This window comes from Dendrobates tinctorius, unplaced genomic scaffold (genome assembly GCF_039654945.1).
Source record: "Dendrobates tinctorius isolate UK_male_01 unplaced genomic scaffold, ASM3965494v1 ptg000001l, whole genome shotgun sequence".
Classification (NCBI taxonomy): Eukaryota; Metazoa; Chordata; class Amphibia; order Anura; family Dendrobatidae; genus Dendrobates; species Dendrobates tinctorius.
The window spans coordinates 14,090,816-14,109,343 of NW_027361669.1; the positions used below are offsets into that span (position 1 = coordinate 14,090,816).

The 18,528-nt window shown below is 45.1% G+C and overlaps 1 protein-coding gene across 2 annotated transcripts in view; it reads right to left on the reverse strand.

Moving 5' to 3' along the window:
* Nucleotides 1–280: 280 nt before the first annotated feature.
* Nucleotides 281–18,528, reverse strand: part of F12 (coagulation factor XII) — a 163,894-nt gene continuing 145,646 nt past the window's right edge. For both annotated transcript variants that reach the window (XM_073566912.1, XM_073566995.1), the window contains exon 14: nucleotides 281–605. In XM_073566912.1, the coding sequence (XP_073423013.1) occupies nucleotides 450–605 (156 nt within the window). In that variant the 3' untranslated portion in view covers nucleotides 281–449. The remainder of the gene's footprint in view (nucleotides 606–18,528) is intronic.

Genomic DNA, 18,528 nt, shown 5'->3' on the forward strand with positions numbered 1-18,528 from the left:
ATGCAGAGTTAGCCAGGTGCACCGAATCCGAGACTACAGAGCTAGGATTTAATCCTAGCCTACCTGGCATTGCTACAACACCCATTCCAATCCTCTACTTACCATATTCTTCAAAATCATCCAACTGCTCTGAATTCACTGATATTTTTATGGTATGCAGATGTCAAGGTAGCTCAAGTTGCAAATGCTGTAATACATGTGAGAAATATGTGTTTCCTTGTTGTTGGAATATAATGTTGTAGCTGTAGTTCTATCAATGAGTTATTACCACAGAACACAATTTTTTCATGACACGCCTTGTTTATTACATAACATATCTTACAGAGTAAACCAGTTATAATAAGATTTCTATTTTTAGATGTTCTGAATTAACAGATTAAAAAGGAACTATTTAGGATTGTGGAGTAGGATTTTACAATCTCCCTTGATTTCTGTACATAAGATGTTCCTCAGACAATGTTGGAAAAGATCCAATTGATATATTTGGACACTTCTGTATACACACCAGGTTTATTCTCTGCCGCACAGCCCACTCCCCAGCTTACAATGCCAAATACATTTACTTTATCATCTACTTCACATATCAGAGGTCCTCCTGAGTCACCCTGTAGGTAAAAAAAAGGTTTCCTATTAGTGATAATCATGAAATATACCATATTGGAGAGGACATTTAAATCATAGCAAGAATAACTGTTCCTTTAGAAAGAGGCATATTGAGTTTAATAGACTGACTGGTCTGGAGGCCACTGTGGAACTTAATAACCATATGGAAACAGTGAAAAGTCAATGGATGATAAAAAAATGTTATAGCACGCATTTGTTAAAAGGGTTTTCCAACAAACAAAGTCAAATTTTAAAGTTGATTTTAATCAACACATGTTGGAATAATAATAGTTTCTACAACTGGATGTGTTGAAAAATAAATGTTCCTATGCTGAGATAATCTTAAAAATGTGCTCCTGCTGTGTACTGTGTAATGGCTGTGTCTGACAGTGCAGGAACATGGTCTGATCACGCCACAGTCCCTGGGCAGGAAGCAAATAGAGGATACAGATGGCACAGCATGTGATCACAAATTATCCTTTTTGTGAGGTAAAACATTTCTCTGCCTGTTTTTAAAAATGTTTTACCTCACAGAAAGAATTAGCTATTATCCTGTGCTGTCCTGTTTGTATCCTTTTTTCTGCTCCCCCTACTTCTGCCCGGGAGATGTGATATGATCAGACCATGTCCCTGTATGGTGAGACACGGCCATTACACAGTACACAGCAGGAGCACATTTATAAATTATCTCAGCCCAGGAACATTTTTTAAACACATCCAATTGAGGAAATTATTATTATTCCAAGATCTATTGAATAAAATGAACTTTGTTCATGAGACAATCCTTTAAGACAAGAATAGCCACCACAGAAGCACTGCAAAAATCCAGTTTACATATGTTCAGTTGTCTGCTTGTCCAAAAGAAAGGTTTAGCATTAGCAAATTATGGCCTAAACATCCATTCTCCTTAGGAATACAATGTAAAAAAATGTATACTGCATGATATACATTTCTTTGCAGTAAACCTCTGTATTGGAAAGTGCAGTCTGCCACGCTTTCCTGTAGAGTGAAGCAAACGGTGTGCGGATGCAAATTTGCCAGAAGCCGAAAGAACATGCTTTTAGCCTAAGTCTATTGACTTGGGTCCTATGGAAACATTATCATATACATTGGGAAAAGCTCTTGCAGTATACTGTAGGACCACATACACAGTGTGTATTTAGCCTAATAGATGGTACAAATTTAGGGCGGTTTCACACATCCAGATATTTCCGGTACTGGAAAACACGGTACCGGAGATATCCGTGTCCGTGTGTACACGTGGCACATCCGTGTGGCACATGTGTGGCAACCGTGTGCCACATCAGCACCACACGGATGGCCGCAGGGGAAGTCACACTACAGTAAGCGCTGTTCCCCTGCTTGTGGTGCTAAACGTGGCTTTCATTCTTCCCTGCTCTGACGGCAACAGTGCGAACAGGGAAGAATGAATGAAAACAAACCGACGTGGGGTCGTCATTTTTTTTTCATTCATTCTTCCCTGCTCGCGCTGTTGCCCACAGAGCAGGGAAGAATGACAGCCACGTTCAGCACCACAAGCAGGGGAACAGCACTTACAGTAGCCGCTTCTTCCACAGCGGCCGTCCGTGCTCACGTGCAGCATGTGTTGCGGGCCGTGTTAAAACGGACATGTCTCCGTGTTTTGCACACGGACACACAGTCCATGAAAACACGCTGACATCTGCCTAGACTCATTAATTTGAATGGGTCTACGTGTGACAGTGTCTCCGGTACGAGAGAAAACTGACACTACACATACCGGAGCCATTGACGTGTGAAACCGGCCTTATGGTGTTTTTATATTGCAATTGCTGGCCACAACTTGTTGGCGGTCATTTAATAGCCTGTTCATACAGGCTGACCCAGCTACAGATGTGTACTGTAATAGATTGTTCAGTGCAAATAGGTTGCCACTGTTCTCAGCAGTACAAGTCCTGTTTACACAGAACAATGTGCTATGTTGAACCATGCTCATTTGAACAGCCTAAAACAGAATTTCACCCTACGAACAAGTGTTTTTCTCATTCGACGGGTGATCGGCACTCAGTTTAGACTGGACTTTTATCGTGAAAAGAGCATTCCTAGGATCATGTAGTGTAAATTGATCCAACATATAAATCCAGCTCACCAGAAATAGCATTCTAGCATCGGAGCACGGGACCGCTGTGTCCAAGCGCCTGATCCAAAGTAATAAAGATGAATGTCCAGCTCCACGATATAGTGAAAATGCAAATCCTTTATTCACTTAATCCATACAAGTGAACTTAAAAGCCAGCATAAAACAACAAGACTTGCGTTCTACGCGTTTCAAGTGACTAGGCACTCTTAATCATGATACGCGGCTTTGTTACAAGTAAATCTTATATACTCTATCCGGTCTACACACCGGTAAAATAATTAGTTTGACAAGTAAAAGAAAAAAAAACAAATAGAATAAAAGAAAATTTCCTTTACAGAATATTAAAAATACATATGACAAGATGTGCAATTAAGTCATTTGATGTCATTAAAGATATTTACAATTGCGATATTATCGTTTTGATTTTATTTTCTTTTTATTTCTTGATTCTTAAATTTCATTATTATTCATTGCATAAAGCTATTTACCTGGAGAAAGAAAACATACTTCAATCATCAAGCGCAGAAATTTGCACAGAACAAAGAAGAAAGAAGTTATTTGGGAAAGATGAAAAAAATGCAGCAATCAAAAGCTTCAGCCATTCAAGACATTACTGCAATATTTTGTTATATATAAACTAATTTTAACTAGAAAAAACGTAGTTAATTGTGCAAACAAAAGAAATATAGTTTGAGTAAAGTTCAATAAACGCAGCGATAAAAAGCTGCAGCTTTTCCGCATGTTTCTATAATGTTCATTGTCTAAGGGCTATTATAGCTGGAAAAAAAAAAAAGGTAGGAAAGAGGGGGAAATATTTCCATTTTCTTTGTGCAAAGAGACATATACAGTTTGAAAAATGAATACAATTTTGAAATTGCAATCATACAAGATATTTCTACTGTATCCATCTTTATACACGATAGGTGCATGCAAACAAAAAGAAAATAAGTGCATGCGACTCTTCAAAATGTTTCTAGGAGGAGAGGGGCGAGGAAGCTAATTTAATAGAAAAGCATGATGTCTTTTCTCTTATTTAAACCCCGTGGTATACTAGTATTCAGTTTGAACATCCACCAAGCCTCCCTGTTCCTGAGCACAGATTCTACATCATCACCTCTAATTCGATTGTGAATTTTTTCAACTCCATATACCTTTAATGAGTCTAATCTCCTATTATGGACCTCAACAAAATGTTTAGACAGCTGAGATATATTTTATTCATATTAGCGCTTTCTATATCAAGGATATGTTCCTGTCACGGTCACGTGTGTCTGGACGCAGCGAGTACCGCAAGGCGAACCCATATGACACACGTGATTCTGGATACGCCGCCTCCAACAGGCGAATTTAGGTATTACACGTAAATCTGGAAACCCCGCCTCCAGTAAGGCGAATTTAAACAATAAGGGAAACCTGGGAAACATTACCAATGGTGGGCCCTGCGATAGGGAATAGGGAAGTGGAGACCTCCTGAGCTCCCCTGAGCCAGTGCCCTGCACTCCTAACGTTCCCTATGCCGGTTCCACACCGGGCGCGCAACAGGAACCTAAAAACCCTAGCTCGTCCTGACCTAAACCCTCACTAGGGAATTGGTCGGTGCGGAAACTAATCCCACCACTGCACTAAAACACACATGAGGAAGGATGACAAAACAGGGGAAACACCACTTAGCTTTGCTCTGTTGCGTACGCTCCTAGCAACAGAGCCCACCACCTGCGTGCATCTTCTCCTCCACCCAGAACCATCACCATAACTGGATCCTTCACCATAGTGCAGCCTTGGAGCAGAGTCCACCACCAATTGCAGCTGTCCAGTAACAGAGTCCCAAAGATGAGTTTAGCTTCTGCCAAAACGTCCAGCATGCTTGAGACCAGCTCTCAGCAACCAAGTCCCGCATGCTGAGTGCAACTCTCTCCATAGTCGTCACTCCACCAAGCCATGCAAGCACTTCCTGCCAACACCATAAACTGTGACTCCACCAGCTATGCCAGCCCTTCTTGCAGACCACCTAGCTGACACTTGTCCCCTCTGGCAGGGCTGCGCAGGACTCATGTTCAGCTCCTTCCTCCAGCTCCTTCCTCCCCCAGGCTTACTTGCCAAATGAACACACAATCAATATCACCAACAGTGATTGAACCCACCTGGCTCCCTTTTATAGAGCCTAACACCTGATTTGTAATTGCGTGCACAATAACCCTAAAACTAAGGTGCGATACCACTCACCACCACCGGGCAACTTAGAATGAAACACCACTAGAGTTGAGCGATACCGTCCGATACTTCAAAGTATCGTATCGGATGGTATCGGCCGATCTTTAAAAAAAGTATCGGTATCGCCGATTCCGATACCGGAAGTCCCATTCAAGTCTATGGGACTTCCGGTATCGGAATAAGAAAAACCCTTTCCTGCCCTTGTACAGCCTCTCTGGGGTCTGTACGGGCCTTTCGGGGGGCTGTGCCGGCCTGCCAGGGGGTCTGTGCAGGCTCCGGTGGTCTGTGCCGGCCTGCCGGTGGTCTGTGCAGGCTCCGGGGGGCTGTGCCGGCCTGCCGGGGGGCTGTGCCGGCCTGCCGGGGGGCTGTGCAGGCTCCGGGGGGCTGTGCCGGCCTGCCGGGGGGCTGTGCCGGCCTGCCGGTGGTCTGTGCAGGCTCCGGGGGTCTGTGCAGGCATCGTCCGATGGGACTACAAGTCCCATCGGGCGATGCCTGCTACCATGACAGTGATTGACACATTAGCCAATGATGGGACAGTAGTAGTCCCATCATCCGGCTAATGTGTTAAATGTAAAAAAAAAAAAAAAAAAAAAATTACATGCTACATACATACAACATGCATACTACATACATGCTACATTCATACTACATACTACATACATGCTACATTCATACTACATGCAACATACATACTACATATATACTACATGCATGCTACATACATACTGCATGCTACATACATACCACATATATACTACATACATACTACATGCATGCTACATGCTACATACATAACACATATATACTACATGCATGCTACATACATACTACATGCTACATACTACATATATACTACATGCATGCTACATACTACATGCCACATACATACTACATATATACTACATGCATGCTACATACATACTACATGCTACATACATACTACATATATACTACATGCATGCTACATACATACTACATGCTACATACATACTACATACATACTACATGCTACATACATACTACATATATACTACATACATACAATACATTCATACAATACATACATAGATATACAGTACATATAACATAGAGTAACATACTTACCAATACTTGTCACATTGTTCCCCGAAGCCATTGTCTTTCCGGAATAAATATTAACATAACAAACCACAAAAATACTCACCCACGATCCGAAGCAGTCCACGAGTGTGTCCCACGACGATCTTGGGTAGAGAACGGCAGCATCAGATGATGCTGCCGTTCTCTACGGGCTGCAGGAATCCAATGACGGAAGGTAGGTATCCTTCCGCACTGTATTCCTCCGCCACTTAAAAAAAAAAAAAGTCCCTAGTCTCACTTTATGCCATTGCTGTGTGGGAAATTCCCACGCAGCAATGGCATAAAGTGAGACTAGGGACTTTTTTTTTTTTAAGTGGCGGAGGAATACAGTGCGGAAGGATACCTACCTTCCGTCATTGGATTCCTGCAGCCCGTAGAGAACGGCAGCATCATCTGATGCTGCAGTTCTCTACCCAAGATCGTCGTGGGACACACTCGTGGACTGCTTCGGATCGTGGGTGAGTATTTTTGTGGTTTGTTATGTTAATATTTATTCCGGAAAGACAATGGCTTCGGGGAACAATGTGACAAGTATTGGTAAGTATGTTACTCTATGTTATATGTACTGTATGTCTATGTATGTATTGTATGAATGTATTGTATGTATGTAGTATATATGTGGTATGTATGTAGCATGTAGTATGTATGTAGTATGTATGTAGCATGCATGTAGCATGTAGTATGCATGTAGCATGCATGTAGTATATATGTAGTATGTATGTAGCATGCATGTAGTATATATGTAGCATGTATGTAGTATGTATGTGGTATGTATGTAGCATGTAGTATGTATGTAGCATGCATGTAGTATATATGTAGTATGTATGTAGCATGTAGTATGTATGTAGTATGTATGTGGTATGTATGTAGCATGTAGTATGTATGTAGCATGCAGTATGTATGTAGCATGTATGTAGTATGTATGTAGTATATATGTAGTATGTATGTAGCATGTAGTATGTATGTAGCATGCATGTAGTATATATGTAGTATGTATGTAGCATGTATGTAGTATGTATGTAGCATGCAGTATGTATGTAGCATGTATGTAGTATGTATGTAGTATATATGTAGTATGTATGTAGCATGTATGTAGCATGCATGTAGTATGTATGTAGCATGTAGTATGTATGTAGCATGCATGTAGTATGTATGTAGCATGAATGTAGTATGTATGTAGTATATATGTAGTATGTATGTAGCATGTAGTATGTATGTAGCATGCATGTAGTATGTACTGTATGTAGTATTTTTTTTTTTTTTTTTTAACATTTAACACATTAGCCGGATGATGGGACTACTACTGTCCCATCATTGGCTAATGTGTCAATCACTGTCATGGTAGCAGGCATCGCCCGATGGGACTTGTAGTCCCATCGGACGATGCTTGCACAGACCCCCGGACATCAGCACAGCCCCCCGGCAGGCCGGCACAGCCCCCCGGCAGGCCGGTACAGACCCCCACAGGGTGCACAGACCACCGGCAGGCCGGCACAGCCCCCCGGCAGGCCGGCAGAGACCCCGGGCAGTCCACACAGCCCCCCGGCAGGCCGGCACAGCCCCCCGGCAGGCCGGCAGAGACCCCCGGAAGGCCCGAAATGACGGCGCATCATGATGCGCACACACCGCGCATCATGATGACGTCAGGCCGTCAATCAACTGAACTTCCGATTCCGATGCCGAATTCCGATATTGAAAAAATATCGGAAGTCGGTATCGGAATTCCGATACAGCAAGTATCGGCCGATACCCGATACTTGCGGTATCGGAATGCTCAACACTAAACACCACGTGTAATAATTCTAATGGCCACCGGGGGAAATCAACCCACTTTGGCACATAGCCAAAGGAAAAAAGTTCACTTTTCCATTTAATCTGTCAGATCCACGCTGGATCATGACAGTACCCCCTCCTTAATGAGGGGCCTCTGGACCCTCAAGACCACTCCATATTAGGGAAACACCTACAGCGGGGACGCCCAGATCCTGAGTTCACCCACCACTACCTGACACTTCAGGTTAATGACAAACGCACCGCTGGTATTGGCAATAATGTTCGTTTTGGAGGCACCACTCATCTCCACAGCGCCGACCTCGTGGCAGCTTGTTCCACTCATTGATCACTCTAACTGTCAAAAACGTTTTTCTAACACAGATTAGATATTGGAAAAAACTTTTTGACAGTTAGAGTGACCAATGAGTGGAACAAGCTGCCACGAGAAGTGGTGAGTTCTCCTTCAATGGAAGTCTTCAAACAGAGACTGGACAGACATCTGACTGGGATGATTTAGCGAATCCTGCTTTGAGCAGGGGGTTGGACCAGATGGCCCAGGAGGTCCCTTCCAACTCTACAATTCTATGATTCTATGACCTGGGGAACGAGTTTATGTATGTGTATGTTTGCTATGAGCTGATCAGACTCCACAACACACTTCCACAAGATGTTGTTTGGTGGCCACCCATACATGCTCGTTCACACACAGGTCCGGACCTGAACGTTTATTGCACACATTCGTTAGTCATATATTTGGTGAACTCATTCTGGACTCGACAACAGAGGCATCCCCCTGTGTCCACACTCCCCCCTGCTATTCACCAAGGGACACCACCCTCCAACCCTTTCACCATGAGGTCTGCGCCTCCCAGGGTTGGTTAATGGCGAGGGGTGAGATTTGTCCCTACTCCCCCGCAGCACACCCTGCTGCTCACACCTGGAGGTGAAGGGACCGGGATATGGAGGAAATATACACTCGCTGGTCGCCTTCCTCCAAACGACCAGGAGGGGGCGGCTTCTTCGGTGGTACTGAAGATTTGGCGTGAGCCCCCTCAGACTATACACCAGTCTGCTCACTACAGGGACGAACCCCTTCACCTCGGGGAACCCCAGACAGCACCATGGGGATCACCAACTCCACCCACCTGTCTGGTTACGTCCGCCTGTATGAACAAGTCCCGCTCCCCAGCAGCGACTCTAGGGGGCTTTTACCAGACCTGCAATTTGCCAAAGCCGCCATTTTGATTTCCAGGTTGCCTGAGCAGAGGCCCCAGACCCTGACAACTGCTGCTGCAGCGGCTCTAAACACCTTGCCGCTCCCCACTCACCTCAGTGAGGCCCGGCAGCAATTACTCAGTGGTCTCCACATGGCCAAATCTCAACAGAAAAAAAAATGTAAGGTTGGTGACAATGTCACAGTCACGTGTGTCTGGACGCAGCGAGTACCGCAAGGTGAACCCATTTGACACACGTGACCCTGGATACACCGCCTCCAGTGGGGCGAATTTAAATAATAAGACGTGCAGCTGGATACGCCGCCTCCAACAGGCGAATTTAGGTATTACACGTAAACCTGGAAACCCCGCCTCCAGTAAGGCGAATTTAAACAATAAGGGAAACTTGGGAAACATTAACAATGCTGGGCCCTGCGATAGGGATTAGGGAAGTGGAGACCTCCTGAGCTCCCCTGAGCCAGTGTCCCTGCACTCCTAACGTTCCCTATGCCGGTTCCACACCGGGCGCGCAACAGGAACCTAAAAACCCTAGCTCGTCCTGACCTAAACCCTCACTAGGGAATTGGTCGGTGCGGAAACTAATCCCACCACTGCACTAAAACACACATGAGGAAAGATGACAAAACAGGGAAAACACCACTTAGCTTTGCTCTGTTGCATACGCTCCTAGCAACAGAGCCCACCACCTGCGTGCATCTTCTCCTCCACCCAGATCCATCACCATAACTGGATCCTTCACCATAGTGCAGCCTTGGAGCAGAGTCCACCACCAATTGCAGCTGTCCAGTAACAGAGTCCCAAAGATGAGTTCAGCTTCTGCCAAAACATCCAGCATGCTTGAGTCCAGCTCTCAGCAACCAAATCCCGCATGCTGAGTGCAACTCTCTCCATAGTCGTCACTCCACCAAGCCATGCAAGCACTTCCTGCCAACACCATAAACTGTGACTCCACCACGCCATGCCAGCCCTTCTTGCAGACCACCTAGCTGACACTCGTCCCCTCTGGCTTTCCTGCGCAGGACTCATGTTCAGCTCCTTCCTCCAGCTCCTTCCTCCCCCAGGCTTACTTGCCAAATGAACACACAATATCACCAACAGTGATTGAACCAACCTGGCTCCCTTTTATAGAGCCTAAGACCTGATTTGTAATTGCATGCACATTAACCCTAAAACTAAGGTGTGATACCACTCACCACCACTGGGCAACTTAGAATGAAACACCACGTGTAATAATTCTAATGGCCACCGGGGGCAATTAACCCACTTTGGCACCTAGCCAAAGGGAAAAAAGTTCACTTTTCCATTTAATCTGTCAGATCCACGCTGGATCATGACAGTTCCCTTATTCTTGTTTGTAGGGTACGTTTTGTACTGCCTACATATTTTAGTCGGCACAAAGTATATTCCATGATATAGACTACGTTCTTAGAATTGCAATTTATGAAATCCTTGATTTCAAATAAATTGCTATCATCAAAGTCTCTGAATTTATTACATTTCTTAGTATAGGTGCATATTTTGCACTGACTGGCGGCACACTTAAAAAAACTTTCATTTTTAACCAATTGCCTCAGTGCTCCTGCGAAGTACGAAGAAAGCTCGGGGATAAACTATTTTTCAGGGATGGTGCCTTTCTGGAGACTATTATGAATCCCCTCTCCTTATTATTTTCTCAATGTCTGGTCTTTAATATTTGAGAACTGGTTACTAAATTGCAACACCATTGTTACAGGATTGGCAGAATTTTTAGATACATTATATGATTCTTTAAAACGAGATTTCTTAGATACAATCTTTTCAGCTCTGTCTAAATTCCACTGACTGTAACCTCTTCTGCCCAAACATTGTCTAATACTAAAAACTTCTTTTTTATAATCTGATGGGCAGCTACAATTTCTTTTAGCACGTGCCATTTCGCCCACAGGGATACTATTAATTGTATGCCTGGGGTGATGACTTTTTGCATGAAGGATCGTATTCTCAGCTGTATCCTTTCGATATGTACGTGTAATAACAGGCTCATTAGGTATACCAGTCAAATTTAGGTCTAAAAAATCAATATTGCATTTTTCATGTCGTGTGAGAAATTTTAGATTCAAGGGTTTGCAGTTTAGATACATATTAAAATCCTGTACTGTTGATGTATCGGACTTCCAAATGATGACAATATCGTCGATGTATCTCCCATAAAAATGTATGCAATCAATATAGGGATTATCAAGATTATAAATATACCGTATTTTTCGCTTTATAAGACGCACCTGATTATAAGACGCACCCCCAAATGTGGTGAAGGAATAGAGAATTTTTTAATAAATGGGGTCCGTCTTATAATGCCAGTGTCCGTCTAACAAATCATATAGGGTATATGTCCCTCATAGCCCCCCCACCCTAAAATTAGCCCCCTTAATCTGGATATGGCCACCTTATATTGAATATAGCCCCCTTGTGCTGGCACACGGGCCCCCTGTGGCTGGCACACATCACCCTGTGGCTGGCACACTGGCCCCTGTGGCTGGCACACATCACCCTGTGGCTGGCACACTGGCCCCCTGTGGCTGGCACACATCACCCTGTGGCTGGCACACTGGCCCCCCTGTGGCTGGCACACTGGCCCCCCTGTGGCTGGCACACATCACCCTGTGGCTGGCACACGGCCCCCAGTGGCTGGCACACATCACCCTGTGGCTGGCACACTGGCCCCCCTGTGGCTGGCACACATCACCCTGTGGCTGGCACACTGGCCCCCCTGTGGCTGGCACACTGACCCCCCTGTGGCTGGCACACATCACCCTGTGGCTGGCACACATCACCCTGTGGCTGGCACACGGCCCCCAGTGGCTGGCACACATCACCCTGTGGCTGGCACACTGGCCCCCCTGTGGCTGGCACACATCACCCTGTGGCTGGCACACTGGCCCCCTGTGGCTGGCACACTGGCCCCCCTGTGGCTGGCACACTGGCCCCCCTGTGGCTGGCACACATCACCCTGTGGCTGGCACACTGGCCCCCTGTGGCTGGCACACTGGCCCCCCTGTGGCTGGCACACATCACCCTGTGGCTGGCACACGGCCCCCAGTGGCTGGCACACATCACCCTGTGGCTGGCACACTGGCCCCCCTGTGGCTGGCACACATCACCCTGTGGCTGGCACACTGGCCCCCCTGTGGCTGGCACACTGGCCCCCCTGTGGCTGGCACACATCACCCTGTGGCTGGCACACTGGCCCCTGTGGCTGGCACACATCACCCTGTGGCTGGCACACTGGCCCCCTGTGGCTGGCACACATCACCCTGTGGCTGGCACACTGGCCCCCCTGTGGCTGGCACACTGGCCCCCCTGTGGCTGGCACACTGGCCCCCTGTGGCTGGCACACATCACCCTGTGGCTGGCACACTGGCCCCCCTGTGGCTGGCACACTGGCCCCCCTGTGGCTGGCACACTGGCCCCCCTGTGGCTGGCACACATCACCCTGTGTTAGATATCGCCTCCATGCTGCTGCTTTTATTAAAATAAACTCTTTCCTTACCTTCTCAGCGCTGTCCCTCCTCATGTCTCCCTCAGTGTGGTTGAGCTCCTCCTCCACTTCCTGGTTCTCAGAGCCGGTCATGTGATCAGCACAGCAGAGTGCTGATGACAGCAGCAGCAGAGACACCGGGAGATCAGCGCTGGAGGAGGTAAGGAAAGAGTTTTTTATTTTACTATGGGCAGCAGCATGGGGGCGATATCTAACACAGGGGATCATGTGCGATCAAAGGAGGGCGCAGGCAGCTATAATATGCACCGCTCCCCCAGCCAGTCACCGTGGTGCGGTTTCAGCACCATGGTGATGGACAGCGGCAGTGCATATTATATGAGCGGGAGCAGGAGATCAAAGGCTCCCTTCGGCAGCTTTTACCAGCTCACAGCACCGCTCCAAAGCTGCCCCCACCTCCCCTGGACCCTGCAGTACATATATATATATACACCCCCTCCCCCGTATATTCGGATTATAAGACGCACCCCCTACTTTCCCCAAAAATTTGGGGGAACAAAAGTGCATCTTATAAAGCGAAAAATACGCATCTCCTCCCACCAACTCATGACAAGATTTGTCAATGAGGGGGAGTATTTAGCTCCCATAGATACGCCATTTACTTGCATATAGTAATTATCATTAAATATAAAGTAGTTGTTTGAAATTAACAAAAAAGTGACATCCAAAATATAATTTTGGAAGTCACAAGAAAAATTGCTGTATTTTTGCAGATGAAACTGTAACGCATAAATTGCTACTTTGTGTGGGATCGATGTATTAATGGAAATAACGTCAGTAGTCATCCATGAAAATGTAGTGTCCCAAATTAGACCATCCATTATGCTCAACACCTCTGTACTATCTCTGATGAAACCAGGGACTCTCTGGGCCAAAGGTTGTAGAAGCAGATCTAACCACTCTCCTAATCTCTCACTCACAGATCTTATCCCTGACATGATTGGTCTCATGGGCGGAGGAAAAGTGTTTTTGGTAACGCTTAAAGCGTTGGTGTGACTGGCTTAGAAACCTTTAAATGATCCTTTTCTTCCATGGTAATAAAACCCATGCTGAATCCTTCATCAATAATTTGAAAAATTCGCTCTTTGATATTAGAGGAAGGATTCTCAGACATACGTTTATAGATCATAGGATCATCCAACATATTTTCAACCCAGTTAATGTAATCATCCCTATTCATGAGGACAATTGATCCACCCTTATCAGAATTTTTAATTATGATATTCTCATTCTCTTTTAATTCTCGCGATGCCTTTCTCAAGGATGGTTTCAGGCTGCTGTTGACTAAATTTACACCATGCGTTTTTTCAGATAATAATCTCAAATCATTCTCAACAGCACTCTGAAATCTATCCATTACTGGTCTCCTTGCTTTGACCGGATAGTAATTTGGATTAGGAACATTCATAGTTTTCACTGGAGAAACAGAGGCATCAACATTTGGCATACTTTCATTTTGTAGAGCCTGCAGATTAATAATTGACATATGTTCCAAAAAGGAATAGTTACTATAAGCATTATTCAAAGCGTTACTATTTTCTACGGAATTATCAGAGCTTTCTTCAAAATGCAATTTCAGAGTAACATCTATAATAATAAATGCCCTAAGCAGCTTCCGGTTGTAACAACTTCCGTCCAGTTGTAACCGGTGACGTCACCGCACACCTCTTTCCATGTTAACCCTCAACACACCACTCCTCCTCAACACACACACTCCTCTCACCTTTCACCATCTCCACTCACATCCACTCACTCTTTCACTCCACATACGACCCTTTCTCTCACTCCGTCTCTCATACTCACGCCGTCATCGCCGCTGATCCACGATCCCCGACATCTTCTTCCGCCGGCGCCATCCTGGATCCAGACGTCCTCCACGCCGGCGACATGTTCTTGCGGCGACGCCATTTTGGATCGGCGAAATCCCGCGATAGTCAAGATGGCGTCGCCGCAAGAACATGTCGCCGGCGTGGAGGACGTCGGGATCCAAAATGGCGTCGGCGAAATCTTGCGAGATTTCGCCGACGCCATTTTGGATCCCGACGGCATCCACGCGGGCGACATGTTCCTGCGGCGACGCTATTTTGGATCAGCGAAATCCCGCGATACTCAAGATGGCGTCGCCGCAAGAACATGTCGCCGGCGAGGACGACGTCGGGATCCAAAATGGTGTCGGCGAAAACTCGCGAGATTTCGCCGACGCCATTTTGGATCCCGACGTCGTCCACGCTGGCGACATGTTCTTCCGGCGACGCCATCTTGAGTATCGCGGGATTTCACGATACTCAAGATGGCGTCGCCGCAAGAACATGTCGCCGGCGTGGACAACGTCTGGATCCAGGATGGCGCCGGCGGAAGAAGATGTCTGGGATCGTGGAGCAGCGGCGATGGCGGCGTGAGTATGAGAGACGGAATGAGAGAAGGGGTCGTATGTGGAGTGAAAGAGTGAGTGGAGATGGTGAAAGGTGAGAAGAGTGTGTGTTGAGGGTTAACATGGCAAGAGGTGTGATGCTATCGCATATTCCCGATGCGATAGCATCGGGCCATAATCTAGTTCCTAATAAATCTATTAACATCACAAATCGTTGAAAAAAGATTAAAGTTACAACTAGGAGCAAAGAAAGTCCAAATGACAATAACTCACGTTGATCCGTAGTCAAATTCAATGATGAGAAATTGATTACATCAAAGTCCCCTATTGTAGATTCCTCAGATATCTTTGCGCTGTGTAAATTGATCTGTATACTAGACAGTCTAAAGATGTGCTAGTTGTATCAAACAGAATGGTCTACTTTGATTAATTTACTGCATCTTAAGACTGTCTGGTCTAAATTTTGGCTATCTAGGGGCTCATGCAGATGTCTGTGGGTCACATTGTTTAGACTAGCCACGAGTCTCCCAACCTGAGCGTGACAGCTTAATTGAAACACATGAAGATTTGAGAGGAGACATGTGGCCATTTTGCACAAGGAGGTTGCAGTTCTGGAATATGACAGCACTGGAGAATAATGGGTTTTTGGTCACTTCATGTTTGATTCTTCTCAAATCTTTGACAGTTAATGTCCATTAACATGTCTTTTGCAACCATGTTGATGGACTATTTGCAGCAAACCTTTTGATGGTTCTAATATCATGTCCCATTATGTTAGCAATTTCAACAGTGCTGCATCCCTCTGTAAGACTTTAAATATGCTAATTGCCTCTTCAGAGAAGTCTAAAGGCCCCGTCTCACTAAGCGATCTTGGTAGCGAGATCGCTGCTGAGTCACAACTTTTGTGACGTAACAGCGATCTCACCAGCGACATCGCTGTGTGTGACAGCGATCAGCGAGCGCCCCCCTGCCGGTATCGCTGATCGCTGGAAGAAACCTCTGGACATTTCTTTGGTTGCTGGTCTCCCGCTGGCCAGCACGCATCGCTGTGTGTGACATGCGGGAGACCAGCGATCAGGTGTAAAAAATAATAAAAAAAATAAAAAATATAGTTATTCTCACCCTCCGACGTCGCGTTCAGCCATCCTGCCTCTCTCCACGCTCCGGTCCCAGTGATCCTTTGCATGAATGACCGCGAGATGTCACGGTCTCGAGGGATAACAAAGTCTCACGGTCATTTGTGCAAAGGATCACTGGGACCGGAGCGTGGAGAGAGGCGGGATGGCTGCGTGGGACGTCGGAAGGTGAGAATAACTATATTTTTTATTTTGATTCTATTTTTTAAAGCGATGGCAAGCGATGCCGGGCGCTCGGCATCGCTGTGCTGATCGATGGTGAAGCTGTCTTGTGACAGCTCACCAGCGATCACATAGCGACTTACCAGCGATCCTGACACCTTGATATCGGTGTCGGGATCGCTGGTAAGTCGCTTAGTGTGACGGGGCCTTAATTCCACCTGTTAGATGTAGCAAGTAGAGTTGAGCGACTTTGGTCGGATCGGGTTTCATGAAACAAAATTTGTTTCAGATGAAACTCGTCCGACTAGGGCAAAAAAAGTCGGAGTTTCGTCCGAAACCCGACCCCAATGCAAGTCAATGGGGAATAAAATTCGGCATTGAGCGGATTACATTCATCCACTCAATGTCGACTTTTATTCCCCATTGACTTGCATTTGGGTCGGGTTTCGGACGAAACTCCGACTTTTTTTGCCCTAGTCGGACGAGTTTCATCTGAAACAAATTTTGTTTCATGAAACCCGATCCGACCAAAGTCGCTCAACTCTAGTAGCAAGCCTAAAAGTCAATATGAACCTATTAAGGAGCCTTGCCATATGACTTAGGATAAAAGTCAAACCGGATTCACAATTTGTAGACAGGGTTTCAGGGTGTTGCCCCTCATCAGTGCAAAGTATGAGAACTAATTTAGTTATATGAGAGGCTTCAGTCTGGGTTCTAAAGGATAATATTTCTATTTGTAGAAAGTGACATGCATGCCATGCCAGTGTGAGGAGGCTTATAAGCCATGGAATGCTCATTGTTACTTCAGAAAGAAAGTAGACCAAATCTCTAGTGCCACCTATTGAAAGGAGCCCTCCTGAAATCAATATCAACCCTGTAACCAGCCTTGCCATACGACTTAAGATAAAAGCCAAGCCAGAATCTCAATTTGCAGACAGTATTTCGGGATGTTGCCCCTTGTCAGTGCAAAGTATGAGAACTTATGCTCTCTCTACACAGTGCACATGGCTGGAATTGCTACCCAGCACACTGACTGATAGCCAGCTCTGCACAGACACTCAGTAGAGCAGGCTGCCAATCAATGTGCAAGGGGAGTGATCACAGTTCGTTGACTGTATAGAGAAACATGACTGTAACAGTTTCTTACAGTGCCACGATGACTGGAAATGAGCTGCTGCAGGGAGAATAAAACTTCATTTGCTCCCTGTAGTAGCTCCTCCAGTAAGCCAAGCAGGATTTCAACACCATTTACTTGCAGATTGCAACTTTATTGGCAGGCATTTTTGTGACTGACAGGTTCCCTTTTATTGATCAGTATGGTGGTATTATTCAGTCACCACTGTATGTGCTTATAATATATAATCGTGGTATGGCAGTATTATTTGTCCCTTATGATATTATTGGTATATTGGTGTTGGTATAGTGCGTTTTGTGCAGTAACAGGATAGTGGATACCTTATATATGTAGACACTTTGTGGTGGTAATATATGGTCATGGTGTGGTGGCATTATTTTGCCATTGTATGGTGATATTATTGCTAATATTGGTATAGTGGGTTTTGCTCAGTAACAGTATAGTGAAAGTATTTGTTATTTGGCATCTGTATGACTATTATTTAGAAGTATTACTTGGAAAATGATTTTGCTGTGTTTGGCTCATAAGTTACTCTTGTTGCTTCACTGATGGCCAGAAAAATATTTTTTAGAACATTGATGAAATAACACCAATTATGTAATGTCCACAAAATAGTGTCAAGCAGAACTAAAATCATACCACCATAGATTTGAGTACTTGTTCTGTTCATTATGTTAGGTACTAGCTGAAGAGCCCGGCGCTGCCCTGGCATAGTAGCTAACTACGGTTAGTTATAACAAATTATAATGATTATATATATAGACCGTATATATACAGTCATATGTAAAAGTTTGGGCACCCCTATTAATGTTAACCTTTTTTCTTTATAACAATTTTGGTTTTTGCAACAGCTATTTCAGTTTCATATATCTAATAACTGATGGACTCAGTTATATTTCTGGATTCAAATGAGGTTTATTGTACTAACAGAAAATGTGCAATCTGCATTTAAACAAAATTTGACCGGTGCAAAAGTATGGGCACCCTTATCATTTTCTTGATTTGAACACTCCTAACTACTTTGTACTGACTTCCTGAAGCACTAAATTGGTTTTGTAACTTCAATGAGCTTTGAACTTCGTAGCCAGGTGTATCAAATCATGAGAAAAGGTATTTAAGGTGGCCACTT